This window comes from Galeopterus variegatus, unplaced genomic scaffold, assembly GCF_000696425.1.
Source record: "Galeopterus variegatus unplaced genomic scaffold, G_variegatus-3.0.2 Scaffold2279, whole genome shotgun sequence".
Taxonomy (NCBI): Eukaryota; Metazoa; Chordata; class Mammalia; order Dermoptera; family Cynocephalidae; genus Galeopterus; species Galeopterus variegatus.
The window spans coordinates 232,836-248,167 of NW_007728390.1; the positions used below are offsets into that span (position 1 = coordinate 232,836).

Sequence of the window (15,332 nt, forward strand, 5' to 3'; positions counted from 1 at the left end):
AAAAAAAAAAAAAAAACAAACTTTGGGGAGGGGGGGTCCCCCCCCCCCCCGCCCCGCCCAATCCTTAATAAAGCATGTATTTTAGCAACTGGAAAGGGGCTCCCGACGTCATCTCTTCCATCTACCTCACTCAGAGATGGAAGGAGTTAATACGTCCTAGGGACAAATGGGGGGGGGGCGGTTCTGAGGAATGGTTGGAAGGGGGTCTGTAAACTTTAAAATGAGGGCTTTTCAAAGGTGTTGGACATAGTTTTGTGACTCTACCAAAGGACCCGTTCCAAAGAGTGAGGGGAGAGCTGAGACTCAAGACCCCAGCTCCAAAGGCTCTCGCTGCTTCTTCATTTCATCTGTATAGAAGCTTTGGCAAGAAAGGAATTATTGTCCACCTTTCACAGAAGGGGACACCAAGGCTTATAGATGTTGAGTGAGGCATGAACTAGGTCAGGAAGCAAAGAAAGCCAGGGAGAGCCTGCAACACGGGCCTTTAGCATCCATGGGAGTAGGTGTGTCTGGGCCACCAAGTAGAGTTCTACTCGGTCCTGTTCACTTGGGACTACCAGAAGCTGGGGTGGGTGGGTAGGGGGTCCTGGGAGGAAGAAAGAGGCTTGGCTGGGGCCAGAGTGTGAGACCTTGGAGGTGTAGAGGGCTTTGGGGTGAGGCTGTTGCCTTGGGCTTCCACCCACCCTCTACCTGACTTGACATTGGGCATCCAGGTGCCAGGTGGAGAGGGCCTGCCTGGAAAGCCCCAAGGTTTTGGCTTATATTGTCCATTGGGGTGGGGGTTGAGGGCAGCACAAGGAAGAAAACAGCACAGATGAACAGTGAGAGGGATACACTGAGAAGGAAGAGAGAGGGACAGGGCTGGGGCTGGGGCTGGGGGCAGAAAGTGAGGACAGGGGGTGAGATATCAATGGCCTCCCTCTTCAGAGCACTGGCCCTCTAGTTGCTTGGGGTCAGGGAATGGCCAGAAGCCAGTTGATCCTGACCGAGGCTTAAGAACCACATAGAGGGTACCCTAACCCTAACCCTCTGTTTGTGTGTACTAGCTGTGTGCTTGCTACGTGGCATGTGTGTTGGCCGTGCAGTAAATGCGTAGTCAGTAAGACAAAAAGATCCTGCCCCCCAAATCTCCCTAATTGAACTACATAAAAGGGCTGGTGCTTTGAAGCAGGAAATTTGACCCTTGTCCTCAAGAAGTGGAGTCTAGCTAGAGAAATAAGAAGAGAATACTTGGGGACACTCTTTCCAAATATCCACCTTGGTCCTGGAGAGAATGGCCAGTCTGCTGGACCCAGTGCCTGGTGGACTCCATGTGGCGAGGGTGGGGGCTGCCACGTGCACCTCACACTGCCTTCTCCAGCCCAGGCCTCAGTCAGGGACCTGGCTGGAGAGTGGCCTGGTTAGGATGTACAGGCAGGAAGTGGGGACCAGGTGTGCTGGGGCCTGGCTGGGGGGAACTAGAAGCGTCACTGTTTCCATTGGGGCTGGTGGCCCACCCTTCTCTGGGAGGTCTGACCAGATGTGCTGGGAGGGGGCTCCTAGCTGCCATCGCTGCACTCCAGGTGTTTGCCCTGGCTGCCCTGGTGGTCTAGGGCCAGCAGGAATGGGGTTGCCAGGGAGGAAGTCCAGAAAGTCTCGCCAGATCGAACAGAATCATCTGGAAGCCTGGTCTGTGTCCCTACAGCCAGTGCCTGAGACTTCCTCCTTCCTCCTTTACAACCCCTCCCCCACCCGGGGCTTGAGATGTCTGATGAATGGGGGAGTGACCTCGTCCCTCTTAGTGTACAGAGTGGCTGGGGTATTGCCCTGGAAGGGTGGCTGGAGTCTGCTCGGGAAGGTGGGGGCTGAAAGGGTTGTCAGAGACGTGGTGGAGGGCGTAGTTCTGGAAGCTTCTGATGCCTAGCCCCACACCGGGATTGGGCATTTTCTCTTTGGAGATGAGGCTGGGCCTCTTCAAGCCGAGGGGCCAGCAGCTTTAGTGTACCCCTGATGGTGGCCCTGAGATACCCTCAGGGAACTTGGAGAGCATCTCAGGAGATGCACTTAGCCTTGGAGCCCCTGGAGTCCCTCACCTTTGGGCCCTGTCCTGGAGTGGGGGTAGAGGTCAGGCTTAGGCTCGGGCTCAGGCTCACCACACTCCTCTCAGAGACTTTGTGCATGCTGAAGTTTGTGTTGGGCTGGAGAGGCCAGGAGGGGCCTCAGCAGGAGGGCAAAGCCAGAAAGACCTACAGTTGTGGGTCCTCAGACCAGGGCACAGCCTCTGGCTGCACAGTGATGTCCACCAGGCTCAGCTCAGGGCAGAAGCTCCAACCTACCTTGGATGGGAAGGCAGGTGGCACAGCCAGGCAGCTCTGCTTCTGGGAGCTCTGTCCCAGCCCCTGGTATAGGCACAGAGCCTTTGTTCTGCCAGCTGAAGTCCTTCACCCAAAAGTTACTGTAGCACCAGCTGGTGGGCACAGGGGCTGCTGAGGGGGCGGGAGGCAGGAGCGGATCTTTCTGAAGGTCAGCGGGGGAGGGAGCCGCCAGGGTGCCTGGGAGTGGGCGCCTCCCTGTCCATGCCCTTGTGCCAGGCAGAGGGTGGGTGGGCGGGCTGGGCGTGGAGGCCGCCCCCTCCTTTTTTCTCTCCTTTCTGTGTCCTTCTCCCAGTGCAGGGAGGGGTCCAAGGCTGTGGTGCTGATGTGTTTGCTCACTCTTCCAGCCTTGGAAGACAAATGTGGCCTTGGCAGGGAGTGGGAAGGCTTGGCTGGGGTCTGCTCTGGCCCTGAGCCCCTGTGCCAGCCGCTATATCCATCCTGGGTTCCCCAGGCCTGAAGAGAAGGGGCTCCAGGGACCTGATAAATCCTTAGAACAAACTAGAGTAGCCAGAACAGCTGGCCTTACCCCAAGAATGAACTTGGGCCATGGAGGAAATCCACTTCAGGACTCTTAGATAAATTCAGAGCCCACCAGGGCTGGTAGAAGGCAGCTCAGTGGGGTTCGGAGTGGTGGGAGGCAGGGGGATCAGGGACCCTGGTGGGTGTGGCCAGTCATGCCCTGCACTGTGACCTTTCCCCTCTGGGCCTCAGCTTTTTAAGGGGGTATCTTGTGGCTGGAAGAGGGATAAGAGTGTTTAGGCAAGCGTTTTCTGCGTCTGGGGCCCAGCAGTTATTTGCCAAGTGCTGCCCTCACCTCCACGTGCTTTTGTTGTGTGTGTGGGAGTCAGGGGGGTGAGAAGCAGGCCTGGAGGTGAGCCCATGGGGGACAGGGAAGGGGCATGCACAGGCTGGGGACAGGGGGTGCCCTCTGGGCCAGCCTCTCTCAACCAGAGGGCTGAGTGGGGTGAAGTCGAGGCCCGGTAGAAACCCCAGGCAGCTGGGAAGATGACGTCCTCTCTTGTCCACCCCCCTTACTTGAGTTTAAAGTACACACCTTGGCGTCACCCTGTGCGGACGGCTGCCTCGGTGGCTGCCCTCCCTCTGTTATTCTTTCCACTCCGCAGGCTGCGGCTCCGGTGGCTTGGCCGGGTGGCCTGCCCGGGCCCCCACCCCTCCTGGGCAGCTGCTTCCATTCCTCCCAGTCTGAGTCACTGGCACAGGCAGTGGGGTCTCTCTCAGGCTCTTCCTGCTCCCGTGGCTGCCCATCTCTGTGTCTGTCCATCCTCAGCCTCTGGCGGAGAAGGGGAGGCTCTCTGGCTGAGCAGGCTCAGCATGCAGGGCCCTGAGGTTCCTAGAGCCACCCCTCCCAGGACACTAGATAGGGGTGAGAGGGGCGATACAGGCCTGATGGGGGGCAGAAACCATTTGCAGAAACAATTATAGGGGCTTTGTGCCTTGACAAGCCCCCAGTGGTGCCCCCAGAGCCTTGTTGTGAATCGGTTCACATTCCAAAGGGAGGAAGAGAACCAGGGATGTGGCTCTCAAGCTTATTGTTTTGTTGGGGAAACTGATGGGGGTTGGGGGGATGTTCAAGGCCATCCCTCAAGACAGGAGCCCCTCCTCCCCTCTGCCTGTGCCTCTGAGGCTCCAGCAGGTATAGGTATACCTGGATGGGAGTGCCCAGGTCTCCTGTGACCCTCTGCCCCCACCCGCCCAGACCCCAACCCTGGTGGGAAGTCCATACCTGCGGCTCCCTCTGCAGGGCTTTGCCTGGGCCTGGGCTGGTTCCCAGTGACCTTTGTCCGACATTCTTGGCTCACTTTTGGGAATTCCGAGGGAAGCCCCAGAGGGAAACAAAGCAGCCCTGGCTCCTGTGATGACTGTGGTCAGGGCAGCCGGCTCTGGGGGCCGGGAACCCTTCCTCTCTTCACACCGAGCCACTTCCCGGGCATCTTCCCAGAGTGCCCGAGTCCTGACCCCGGCAGGCGGCCGCCTCAGACCCAGCCTGCCCTGACGCAGCCGGGCCTCCCTCTGCCCTGGCCGGCTCCTCCGCCTCCTCCTGTCCTTTGTGGTGGGTGGTGGTTTCTGGGCTGCCTGACTTCAGGAAGTGCCTGAGTTGTTAACCCTGGGCACGGACCCAGGGATGAGGCCCTGGAGTCTTCCCAGCCCCTGAGGGGCCCCAGTGCCTGTGGAACAGCTGGCCGGAGGCAGGGCCATGGACTTGGTGACCTCTGAACAAAGCCCCACGGGGCCAGAGTGCCCTGCCACTCCCTGTGCTTGGCTTCTCATTTGGGTACTTTCTCCACCTCAGGGGGGCTCTGAGGAGAATCATGGGACAACCAGGTGGAAAGGGGCTTCAGAAAATCCGGTTGTACCCCTCATGAAACCAGTGGGGAAACAGCCTCAGAGGGGCAGCAACCTGCTGGCTGTTACTTGGCAGATCAGAGGCTGGTCAAGACAAAAGCCTTGGTCCTGGCTTCAGTTCTCTTTCAGGTACAGGTGGCAGTGGGCTTCCTGGGGCCATTCCAATTCCTGGCCTTGCTTGGGACCCCTTCCCACTTGGGCATCAGGTGTGGACCTCCTGTCCTTGGAGTCTTTTTGCTCAGTCCCAGGTCTGCCTGGACCTTCTGTCTTACTGGGTTGCTCCTGCCCTGCTTGGCCCCCAAGGCCTAAGCAGGCGCGATTCAGCCAGCCATCACTAGAGGGCGCGGGGACCATAACCTATGGGGCAGGTCAGGGCTTGCCAGTGGGTTAGCTGGCCACTCTTGGGGTGCAGTGGGGATGCTCAGCACTCCATCTTTGGAAACCCCGGGATGGGCCCTCCTGGGTCTAGCAGGCCCTTCCCAGGTGGCTCGAGCATTGCCCGGTTCTGGGTTGCTTTCAGGGTTCTGCATCTACTTAGGGGCAAGTGGATATTAGCGTTTGGGTGCTCTGGATAGAAACCTGGTTCAACCTCACCATTTTACAGATGGGGAAACTGAGGCTCAGGGGTGGGTAGTGACTTGGCCAGGAACACACAGTAAGTTGGTGGATGATCTGTGGTTAAAATTCAAGTCTCTGGGTACCCAACCTACCTTTCCCCATCACCCCATGCACCTTAGAGTCCAGCTGCTCCTGGTGGGCGTGGCCTCTGCCTGTCGCTCCTCCACATGCCCCTCTTTGGGCCCATGTCTGCCATGTGCAGGGGTCCCTGGCCAGCCCAACCCCTCCATGACAGTATCTTAGTCTGCCCTGAGCTGGCTGGCTCAGGGACAGGCGTGGCCTCCCTGTCTCCTCTTGCCTCACCTCCTTCCTCCCATGGGGGCCTGGTAGCCTCCTCCTTTCTGCCTCACTTTCTCTTCTCCTGATGGGCCTGCTCAGCTCCTCTGTGCTGCTTTCTGCTCACCTGGTGACCTCTTCACTATCTGTAAGGGCCCGGAGTTGGACAGTGTTGGGTTCTGGGGGAAGGGTCCCACTCCCACTCCCCACCAAGACCCTTTCACCAAGGGCTGAACCCAGCTGGAATCCTAAGGACACCAGGGGGCGTGGAGGCAGACGGCATGGCTTTTATTCATAACCCTCTGGATGGAGGTGGTAGCTAAAGTCCCCCCTGGAAATTCTCTGGGACCCCCGAAACTGGGCAAGGTGTGAGTGACTCATCCGGGTCTGGGCTGACCTCGTATTGTCCTTCTACCTTTCAGCTGTCTCTTTGTAGCAGGAGCAGCCCCAAACAGTGGGGGCCTCTCTGCCCCTTGCCGGCCTCCCTCCCTCCCGCCCTCTACCCACCGGGAATTTCGGAATGAAAGTGCTATTGTGAGCGCCTGGCTGGGCCACTGAAGGGCCAGCACTGTTATTTCTGCAAACCAGCCCTCCCATTAGCCATGCAGGGCCCAGGCCAGGAAAATGTTACCTTTTCCTCCTCGAGCTGACTGCAGGGGAAATTCTCACATTTACAGTTTGTGCGGCGGTTGTGTTTGGGGAGCAGGAGGGGAGGGCAGGCGTGTGTGTGTGGTTTGCATGGGGTGGGTGGGGGGCTTCCTCCCTCTGCACTGCCCCTCCCCTCCCTGCCTTCCCTGATGACCTTTCCCCTGGCGCCGGTGGGGGGGGGGGCACCCCTTCTGCTCTGGACTCTGGGAGGGACGGAGTTTGTTGGATACAAGGGACACCCACAGGCTGTCAGTACATAAACTAGTATCGTTCCCCCTCTGTGCACCATGGGCAGCAGTGTGAAAAACATGTGCAGGGGTATCTGGGTGAGGAGGGGCGGCAAGGGGGCCACCGGGCCAATCAGCAGATGGAAGGCAGGGGGAGATGGAAGCAGGGACTCAGTGGCCACTTAAAATGGTCCTGGAAGATGCAGGGAATTAAAAGGGCTTCTGTTTGTCTTTGTGGTCTTTTGGGGTAGAAAGCCATTGTCCCCATCCCCCTGCCTCCAGACCTGGCCACACTGGTGGCCATTTTAGTGGGTGTGAAAAACATGTGCAGGGGTATCTGGGTGAGGAGGGGCGGCAAGGGGGCCACCGGGCCAATCAGCAGATGGAAGGCAGGGGGAGGTGGAAGCAGGGACTCAGTGGCCACTTAAAATGGTCCTGGAAGATGCAGGGAATTAAAAGGGCTTCTGTTTGTCTTTGTGGTCTTTTGGGGTGGAAAGCCATTGTCCCCATCCCCCTGCCTCCAGACCTGGCCACACTGGTGGCCATTTTAGTGGCACAGCTGTTAATAAACTTCCTAGAATCTCCAGCCAGTAGGTGTTTCCCAGGGAGTGAGGACAGTTTTTGTTCCCAGGAAGTCCTGCTTGTGGTCTAGCCTTAGACTCTCTTGCTCTCCCATCAGTGGAGCAGAAGAAAAGCCACCTAATACTTTCTGCCTCTTCTCTATCCAGTCCACTCACCCGCTTCCTGCTCCTCCTGGGCACTTCTGCCCTGTATCCCAAGAGTGCGGGAATGGACTCTTCCCTGCAGTGGAAAGACAGCCTCCCTGCTCCAGCTTGTCTCAACCCTCTCTTGTGCCCCCCACAGCTGGGACAGCCACATCCCCCGCAGCATTGTTGGCATCTGGACTGCCCAGTCCTCAAGGCTTTGCTGTTGTGTGGAGCACACACTTTTCTGTGGGTCAAGAAAGGAGATGACAGACCAGGTCACCCTATGAGTTATGTGGAGAGTCCCAACTTGGAATGAAAGTGCTTATGAACTATGTATTAATCTTGTTCTTTCCCGCCTCCCTGCCAAGACACAGGAAGTAGAATGGGGGTTCGGAGTAGGGGACCCAGCGAGGGGGCTGTGTTTGGGAGGCCTCTGGGAGGTGCAAGCAGGGAGCTCAGTGGGGAGGAAGTGAGGACCTGAACTTCCCTGGGTGCAGTCCTGGGATGGGTGCCTCATCCAGGCACAGCGGGGACCATGTCAGCTTCAGAGGACCAGCCTGGGGCGGACTGTGCTGACCAGCTCACCCACCTGCCTGTCTGCCCTCCAGGTCTTCTCCAAGATCTTCAGCCACGAGGCCCTGGAGAGTTACCTGCCCAAGATCCAGCTGGTGATACAGGACACTCTGCGTGCCTGGAGCAGCCACCCCGAGGCCATCAATGTGTACCAGGAGGCACAGAAGCTCACCTTCCGCATGGCCATCCGGGTGCTACTGGGCTTCAGCATCCCCGAGGAAGACCTCGGGCACCTCTTCGAGGTCTACCAGCAATTTGTGGAGAACATCTTCTCCCTGCCAGTCGACTTGCCCTTCAGTGGCTACCGGCGGGTGAGCACCCAGGGCCTGGTAGGAGAGGGGAGAGGGGGCTTCCACAAGCCCACCCTGAGGAGGCCACCAACACAGGCACTGGGGCACAGGGATGGAGAGGAGAGGTGTCAGGGTAGGACAGTCCTGAGGATCAGATGGGAGCCCTGCCCTGCCCTTGGGTGACAGCGTCTTCTCTCCTCAGGGCATACAGGCTCGGCAGATCCTGCAGAAGGGGCTGGAAAAGGCAATCCGGGAGAAACTGCAGTGCACCCAGGGCAAGGACTACTCGGACGCCCTGGACATCCTCATTGAGAGCAGCAAGGAGCACGGGAAGGAGATGAGCATGCAGGAGCTGAAGGTGGGGGCTGCCCCCACAGCATGAGCTCCCTTCCGGGGCTTCCTCTGGGTTAGGAAAGGCGCCTGGCTGTCTCTACCTGTTCTGGTCCCAAGACACACACACTTTCTGAGCTGCAGGGGTGGTTGGAGGGAGCTAAACCAGAAGCAGAGAATGTGTCCTTGCCCCTGCTGTGTAGGAAGCAGTGGGCCACTGTCTTCTCCCCACAGCCCCTGGGAGCCTGAGCAGCAAAGGACATGCAGGCCAGAAAGGGAACCCACTTGCTTGAGGCCAGCCTTGGCCCCTGGGGAAGAGCAGGGGAGATGTGGACCTGAGTTGGGCTCTCCTGCAAGCTGGTGGCCCTTGTGGACTCTCCCATCCTGCCTGGCATTGGCCAAGCCCAGTGGGGCCCCGAGCAGGACTTCCAGGCCTGTTTTGGGTGGATGTGCCACTGAGGAGGGGTCTTTATCCTCCCCACCTAGGGTGCCCCCGGCACTCACTGGAAACTCCCATCCCCACTGTCTTTGCTTCCCGTATTCTAGCCCTAAAATTTTTCCTGGGGAGCCAGGAAGAGACCAAGAAGTTTTGTGACCTGTATGCAGTGCCATGTCCGGGAGGAGACCCAGACCCCCTCACTCCCCTCTCTGGGCCCAGTGTCCACATTTGTAAATTGTAGGGCTAGGAATAAGATGACGTGCTGGGGACTTTCCATGGGAAACCCATGGCCACTGTGGCCTGCTCCCCAGAGAACCCTGCAGGTGCCTTTAAGTGCTCTGGGGTCACCTCCCCTCAGCCTTCTCATTGCAGTCCACATGGATGTGGCCCCAGGCTGCCTCCTAGACCCTGTCAGCTACCCTGACCACCTACCCGATGTCCTTCTCCTGGGGGTGGAGGAAGGAACTGCGGCTGGAAGTGGAAGGCCGGGTTCAGACCTGTGTCCCCACACACGCACACACGCACACACGCACTTGCTCGCCTGTCGCCCAGCCCCTTGGGGTTTGTTCTTTTTCTTCTGTGAGCTCAGTGGGCCCAGGAATCCAGCACACGCACTTGCTCGCCTGGCGCCCAGCCCCTTGGGGTTTGTTCTTTTTCTTCTGTGAGCTCAGTGGGCCCAGGAATCCAGCAGCAAATGACAAGAGGCTCTGCCCCAAGGGACTTACAGACTAGTGCTTCTGCCCTAGATGGCAGAAGTCGTGTCTCCTGTCTAGCCAAGGACTGTCTATGCCCTCGTGTCCATCGTGGCCCTAGTGTCCCAGCAACCTGAGTCTCCAAGGAAGCAGAATTCACAGCAGGAAGTGGGCAGGGCTCAGCACAGATGACCGTGGGCACAGGGGACACTGGCAGAACAGGGCTGGCCCGGGCTGGGCCCACCCAGCCACGGTCAGATAGCCAGTGACACCTCTCCTCTGTGCTGCTGCAGGACGGGACCCTGGAGCTGATCTTTGCGGCCTACGCCACCACGGCCAGCGCCAGCACCTCGCTCATCATGCAGCTGCTGAAGCACCCGGCCGTACTGGAGAAGCTGCGGGAGGAGCTGCGGGCCCAGGGCATCCTGCACAGTGGCGGCTGCCCCTGCGAGGGCACCCTGCGCCTCGACACACTCAGCGGGCTGCGCTACCTGGACTGTGTCATCAAGGAGGTCATGCGCCTCTTCACACCCATTTCTGGCGGCTACCGCACCGTGCTGCAGACCTTCGAGCTCGACGTGAGGCTGGGCCCCACAGGGCTTGGGGTGGGGGACAGGGGGACATTGCCATGGGGGCCGGGGCTGACTCATGGGAAGGACCAGCCTCCCCCTTGGACAGCCAGTGCCAGCTTTCAGGGAGCTTGCAGTCTGATGGGAGAGCGTCAGACGGTGCCAACCCAGGTGTCATATGTGATGTTGCATGTGGACATCTGTAAATAGGAGACTGGACTAACATGCTGGGAGGGGGAAGCTGGCAAGGCCTGGGGACCACAGCAGGGCACCTCTAGGGAGAGGCCAGTCATGAGCATCTGGGGGTGGGGACGGGCAAGTGGCAGTCCTGGGCCCTCCCCTGGCCTCCTCTGCCTCTCACCACCCCACCTCTGCCCCCCATCTTACTGCAGGGTTTCCAGATCCCCAAAGGCTGGAGTGTCATGTACAGCATCCGGGACACCCACGACACGGCACCCGTGTTCAAAGACGTGAACGTGTTCGACCCCGACCGCTTCAGCCAGGCGCGGCGCGAAGACAAGGATGGCCGCTTCCATTACCTGCCGTTCGGCGGCGGCGTCCGGACCTGCCTGGGCAAGCACCTGGCCAAGCTGTTCCTGAAGGTGCTGGCGGTGGAGCTGGCCAGCACCAGCCGCTTCGAGCTGGCCACCCGGACCTTCCCCCGCGTCACCTTGGTCCCTGTCGTGCACCCCGTGGATGGCCTCAGCGTCAAGTTCTTCGGCCTAGACTCCAACCAGAACAAGATCCTGCCGGAGACGGAGGCCATGCTGAGCGCCACGGTCTAACCTGGCTCGCCCGGCCCGCACCCGCCTCAGCCCAGCCGGCAGCGGGTGGGGGTGATGGGAGGTCAAAACCTGTGGGTGCGGGGGGCTGGAACCCAAGGAGGGCCAGCGGCCCCCATACTGCCCTCCCCTGTCTCCCCTCCCTGGCAAACCCTACCCAAAGCCAGAAGGGCCCCGTCCTCCCCGATTCCCACTTCTCCCCAGGCTCCTCCACTTCCACCAGCTTAGTTCCTGGGCAGGTGTGGCCCGGGCCCTGCATGCCCGTCACAGTGTTAAGTGTCTGTCGGCTCATGCTACAGTGTTTGCTTGTGATGTTCCCACCTGGCCTCTTCGCTCCTATTTCTTTTGGCCCCTTTTAGTTGAATCAGGGGGTTGAGCTGGGGGAGGGAGAAAAAGAGGTGCCTCCCTGGTGCTCTGTCAGTGTCCCCTCGCCTGCCACTGCTCAGACCAGGCTTGTGCCCCTTGCTTGTGGCTGCCCAAAGAACAGCATCCTGGGTAATAGGACAGCCTCGGTGGAGGCAGGGGCAGGGGCTACACCATCCTGCAGAGCCCTCCCCGCCCCCTCCATCCCCTCCCCCCCACCCCGCCAGTTTGGACATTTGAAATTACCTATTGCTGCTACTTGTTCTGTCCTCTGACCTTGGGGCAAAGTAGTCCCAGGCCTTGTCCCCCCAGCATCCTCCCTGGTGGCCCTGGGCAGGCGCACTGACATCCCACCCTCCCACCAGGCAGGACCCGCTGGGCCAGGCCCACTCCCTGCTCACGCACGCTCAGCAGAGGCCCTCGGCTCATGGGCTACCCGCCCCTTGCCCCATATTTATTCACTGATAGAGAATCTTGGCCATACTGGGGTCTGGAGCAAACATCTCCTCCATCCCCTAGCCTCCGTCCCAGCCGTCCCAGGCAAGACTTCTGCAAGTGAAGATGAAGGGGTCTCTGGCCAAACCCGGCCCCCTGGCCTAGGGGAACAGCCCTTCCAGACTCCAGATGTTACTTGGGTTTTACCTCAGAGCCTCGCTCCGAGCTGAAATCCAGCACCTCCGCCTGTTGTTCCCTGGAGGAGATGGAGAAATGGCCCACTGCCTCCTCCTTGTCCTGTCAAAAACCCTGATCACGTGGATTTGGAGGCTGCCATGATTTCCTGCTTGGCCACTATTCACCCCAGGGCCCCCCTACTTGAGCTAGTGAGTAGGGGAAGGATACGGGTTCTTTCCTGTGACGGGGAGTGAGGGCCTCCGTCATCTTCCCCTCCGTAACCCTCACCCTTTGCCCTTACTTAGCCTTTGGAAAGGTGTCCTTGATGTCCTTTCCACCTCTATGCCACTGTCTGCCCAGCCCAGCTCAAGTGTGGGGACGAATTGAAAGCAAGGGGTGGTGAGCTTAGAGACAGTCCTTCCTCAGGGCTGACTTGGGGCCTGGTGGCCTCCAGCAGCCACGGGGAGGCTGCAGCGGGAGCTGAGGAGGAGGGTACGTGTGACTTGTCAGAAGCGATTGAGAACGGGCCAGTGGGGACGGCTGGGAGCAGAGAAGTAGCTCCTGCCACTGGCGTTTTGAGTGCTGGCAATTTGGGATGCCTCCTGGGGATGGTCTGGGGGCCTTTGTTGAGTCTCTAAGCAATTTTGTCTGTTTTCAGATTTTTCTTTGCCTTCCATATTTCTCTATTGGTTTTTGATGTTATGAAAGCAATGAATCCGCTTTACGAGAAAATAAAAAACACAGAAGAATGCAGACATGACGATCTCCGTAACTGCCGCTGCGAGCAGCTCAGTGTTTCCTACTTTTTCGCTACTAAAAACAATGGGGAACAGACATTATTGGCAAAAATAGTTAGAGATTTTAAGAAAACTAGTAAAATCCCTCAATCCCCCCAAATTCTGAAAAACAGGCCAGAATGTGTAAAGACTCATCAAAGCTTGCAAAATAGCTGCATGGTGCACCAGAATCTGTTACCCACAGAAAAGCCCAGTGTCTGGAAGGTTCATTTCCCTTTAAGCTGATCCAGCTTGCCCTGAACCAATCGTTTTTGACTGAGTATCTGGGAGTGCAGTAAGTGAAGCTTCAGACAGGAAGCCCCCCAGGTCTGGCCCTGGGGAGGGGCGGGGGCTGGAGGGCTCTGGGGGGGTCTCAGGGGCCTTCCCTTGGGATGGCCGGCCTGGGAGGGGGCAGAGAAGGAAAAGCTGAGGGGGATCCCTATGAGGGAGGAAAGAAGGATCGTTTGCCCTGCTGGGTCTCAAAGGCAAGGAGAAGAGGCCTGCAGGAAGCTCGGGCTGGCGGACAGGATTCCAGGGTTGCAACTCGTCCGTCCGTCTCCTCTGTAGAGCTGTACTGAGATACCTGTATCCGTGTGTTTGTGTGTGTGTTTTATAGACGTAGCATTAGATGGGTGTTTTCTCACTTACCGTTCTTAACTATTGTAACTTGACATTAAAAAGACAAAACCCCACAAAACTCTTCCTGCCATGGGCTTGCAGATTGAAGCACTTTCGATGTTGGGCGCTGGCGTTTGTGTTCTGGGCACCATCCTGACCTTGCCCAGATGGCTATAATATTATTTTATACACAAAACTTTTTTTTTTTTCATAAATGTTATAATTTTGTGTCTGTCTTTATAAACTATTATAAGTACTATTTTTGTTATAATTCAAAATAGATATTTAGTATAAAGTTTTTTGCTGTTAAATATTTGTTATTTAGTAAAATATGGATTTTTTTCTCTATTGTAAACATGGTTCAAAATATTAATATGTTTTATCACAGTTGTTTTAATATTGAAAAAGCACTTGTGTGTTTCGTTTTCATATGAAACTGGTGCCGTGTGAGCGTTTTTGCTGTCATGTGGTTTTAATCTGTATATAATATTCCACGTTGCATATTAAAAAAAATGAATGTTGTGCATTTTGTGATTTTTGGAAATACTCAATGTGGCTCTTTTATCGGCTTCCATAATAAACCGTGGGGACTCACCTCGTCTCGTTTGCCTCTCTGGTCTCTGCCTTCTCAGCCTCACTGAAAGGGTCCTTCTGGTTCACCTGTGTTCACATTGCACACCCAGTCCAACCTGCACTTAGGAAGTTCTTCCATGGCACGTCTGTCCTGTGAGGCCAGGCCTCTGTTCCTTGTGTGCGGACACAGAGAAGTCCATAGCAGGGTCTCGGGAGGAGCAGGTTCCCCTGGGGAGGGAAAGATGTAACTGGTCGGCCTGCTGGGGGATGGGGCAGCTGGGAGGCCGCAGCCCTGGCCAAGTGTGGCTGTGCCAGGGGTCTCACAGCTGGACACAGTGATCCAGAGCTCTGGGGGCCTGTCCTCAGAGCCCATCTTATTTAGTTGAGCGAGGACACTGATATCCACAGCCACATGGCAAACTGGGGAGAAGGATTCAGTTCTAATGTCTGGCCTTGTGCCCCACGCTGGCACTTCTCAAGGCCTGTTTCATGGGTACTGCAGGATCAGACAGATTCCAAGATCAGAGAAGTTTGGGAAATGAGCTAAATGAAGTTGGGTTCCTTTTCTGCAGGATATCTCAGAACCTTGAGCCGCAGGACAGGTAGCTTAAGGGGAAATGCAGTGTAGGGAGACTCGGGTTGCAGCGTTCTCCAGGCCTATTTGAGGACTGGAACCTTGTTCTCTTCTGCTGCTCACCACATTTTTATAAAAAGCTTCTCCCCAGCCTGATTGCCACAGAGGCCCAAGGTGAGGACAAGTAAAGGCTGAGATCTCCAGTGCTGAGACAAGCAATGTCCAGCGTGGTCCTGAGGACCAGGGGGCTGGGGACGGGGAGCGAGGGCAGCAGGAGATGGAGCCTTGGCCCCCGAGCTGCAGGCTAGGCACCAGGAAGGACCCGGCTCCGTGGAGAGAGACCGCAGTGTCCAGGCTGGTCCCAGCCTCTACATGCCCTGGTCCCCTCCCACGGCCCACTCCTGAACTGCCTGAGAAGAGCTTTTTGTGGCTGCAGTGTTTGTTTGTGACACAGTCAGTCAGACCCAACCTCGGCTCAGAGCACTCTGGCCCAGGCACAACCCGGGACTCAGGGCCTTGCTCTGCCTGCGTCACAGAACCTGGCCACCCAGAGGAGAATGACCCAACATCTGAACAATGCCACCAGGGCAGTATGGTCAGCAAGCCCTGGCCGCCCGCTCATCTGCCCCGTGCTGTCTGGGCCTCCCGTCCCTCTCCTCCCGTGCCCGGGTCTGCTCCCTGTCCTGTCCCTCACTCTCCCCAGGGTGGAGAGGAGCAAGGTGAGTCCCTCTTGTCCCTAAGATAAAGGAGAGTCTCAGTGTGGCAGCGACTTTCCCAAGGCCACACAGAAGTGGAGGGTGGTTCTGGCGACCCGCCCTTCCCAGCCAGGGCCACTCTGAGGGACTCCCTGAGTCGGAGGCCACCAGCATAAGCAGCAGCGCAGAAAAGCCCCGGCGCCCGCGGGGAAGCAGCCAGGGACAGGTAGCGGTTTCCAGAGAGTAAATTCC

The 15,332-nt window shown here is 57.7% G+C and overlaps 1 protein-coding gene across 2 annotated transcripts in view; it reads left to right on the plus strand.

Annotated features, from left to right (window-relative positions):
- The window catches only part of LOC103597318 (cytochrome P450 26B1), a 19,152-nt gene extending 5,319 nt beyond the window's left edge, over positions 1-13,833 (plus strand). For both annotated transcript variants that reach the window (XM_008581142.1, XM_008581143.1), the window contains 4 exons: positions 7,803-8,078; positions 8,260-8,415; positions 9,812-10,096; positions 10,480-13,833. In XM_008581142.1, the coding sequence (XP_008579364.1) occupies positions 7,803-8,078; positions 8,260-8,415; positions 9,812-10,096; positions 10,480-10,872 (1,110 nt within the window). In that variant the 3' untranslated portion in view covers positions 10,873-13,833. The remainder of the gene's footprint in view (positions 1-7,802; positions 8,079-8,259; positions 8,416-9,811; positions 10,097-10,479) is intronic.
- Positions 13,834-15,332: the final 1,499 nt, after the last annotated feature.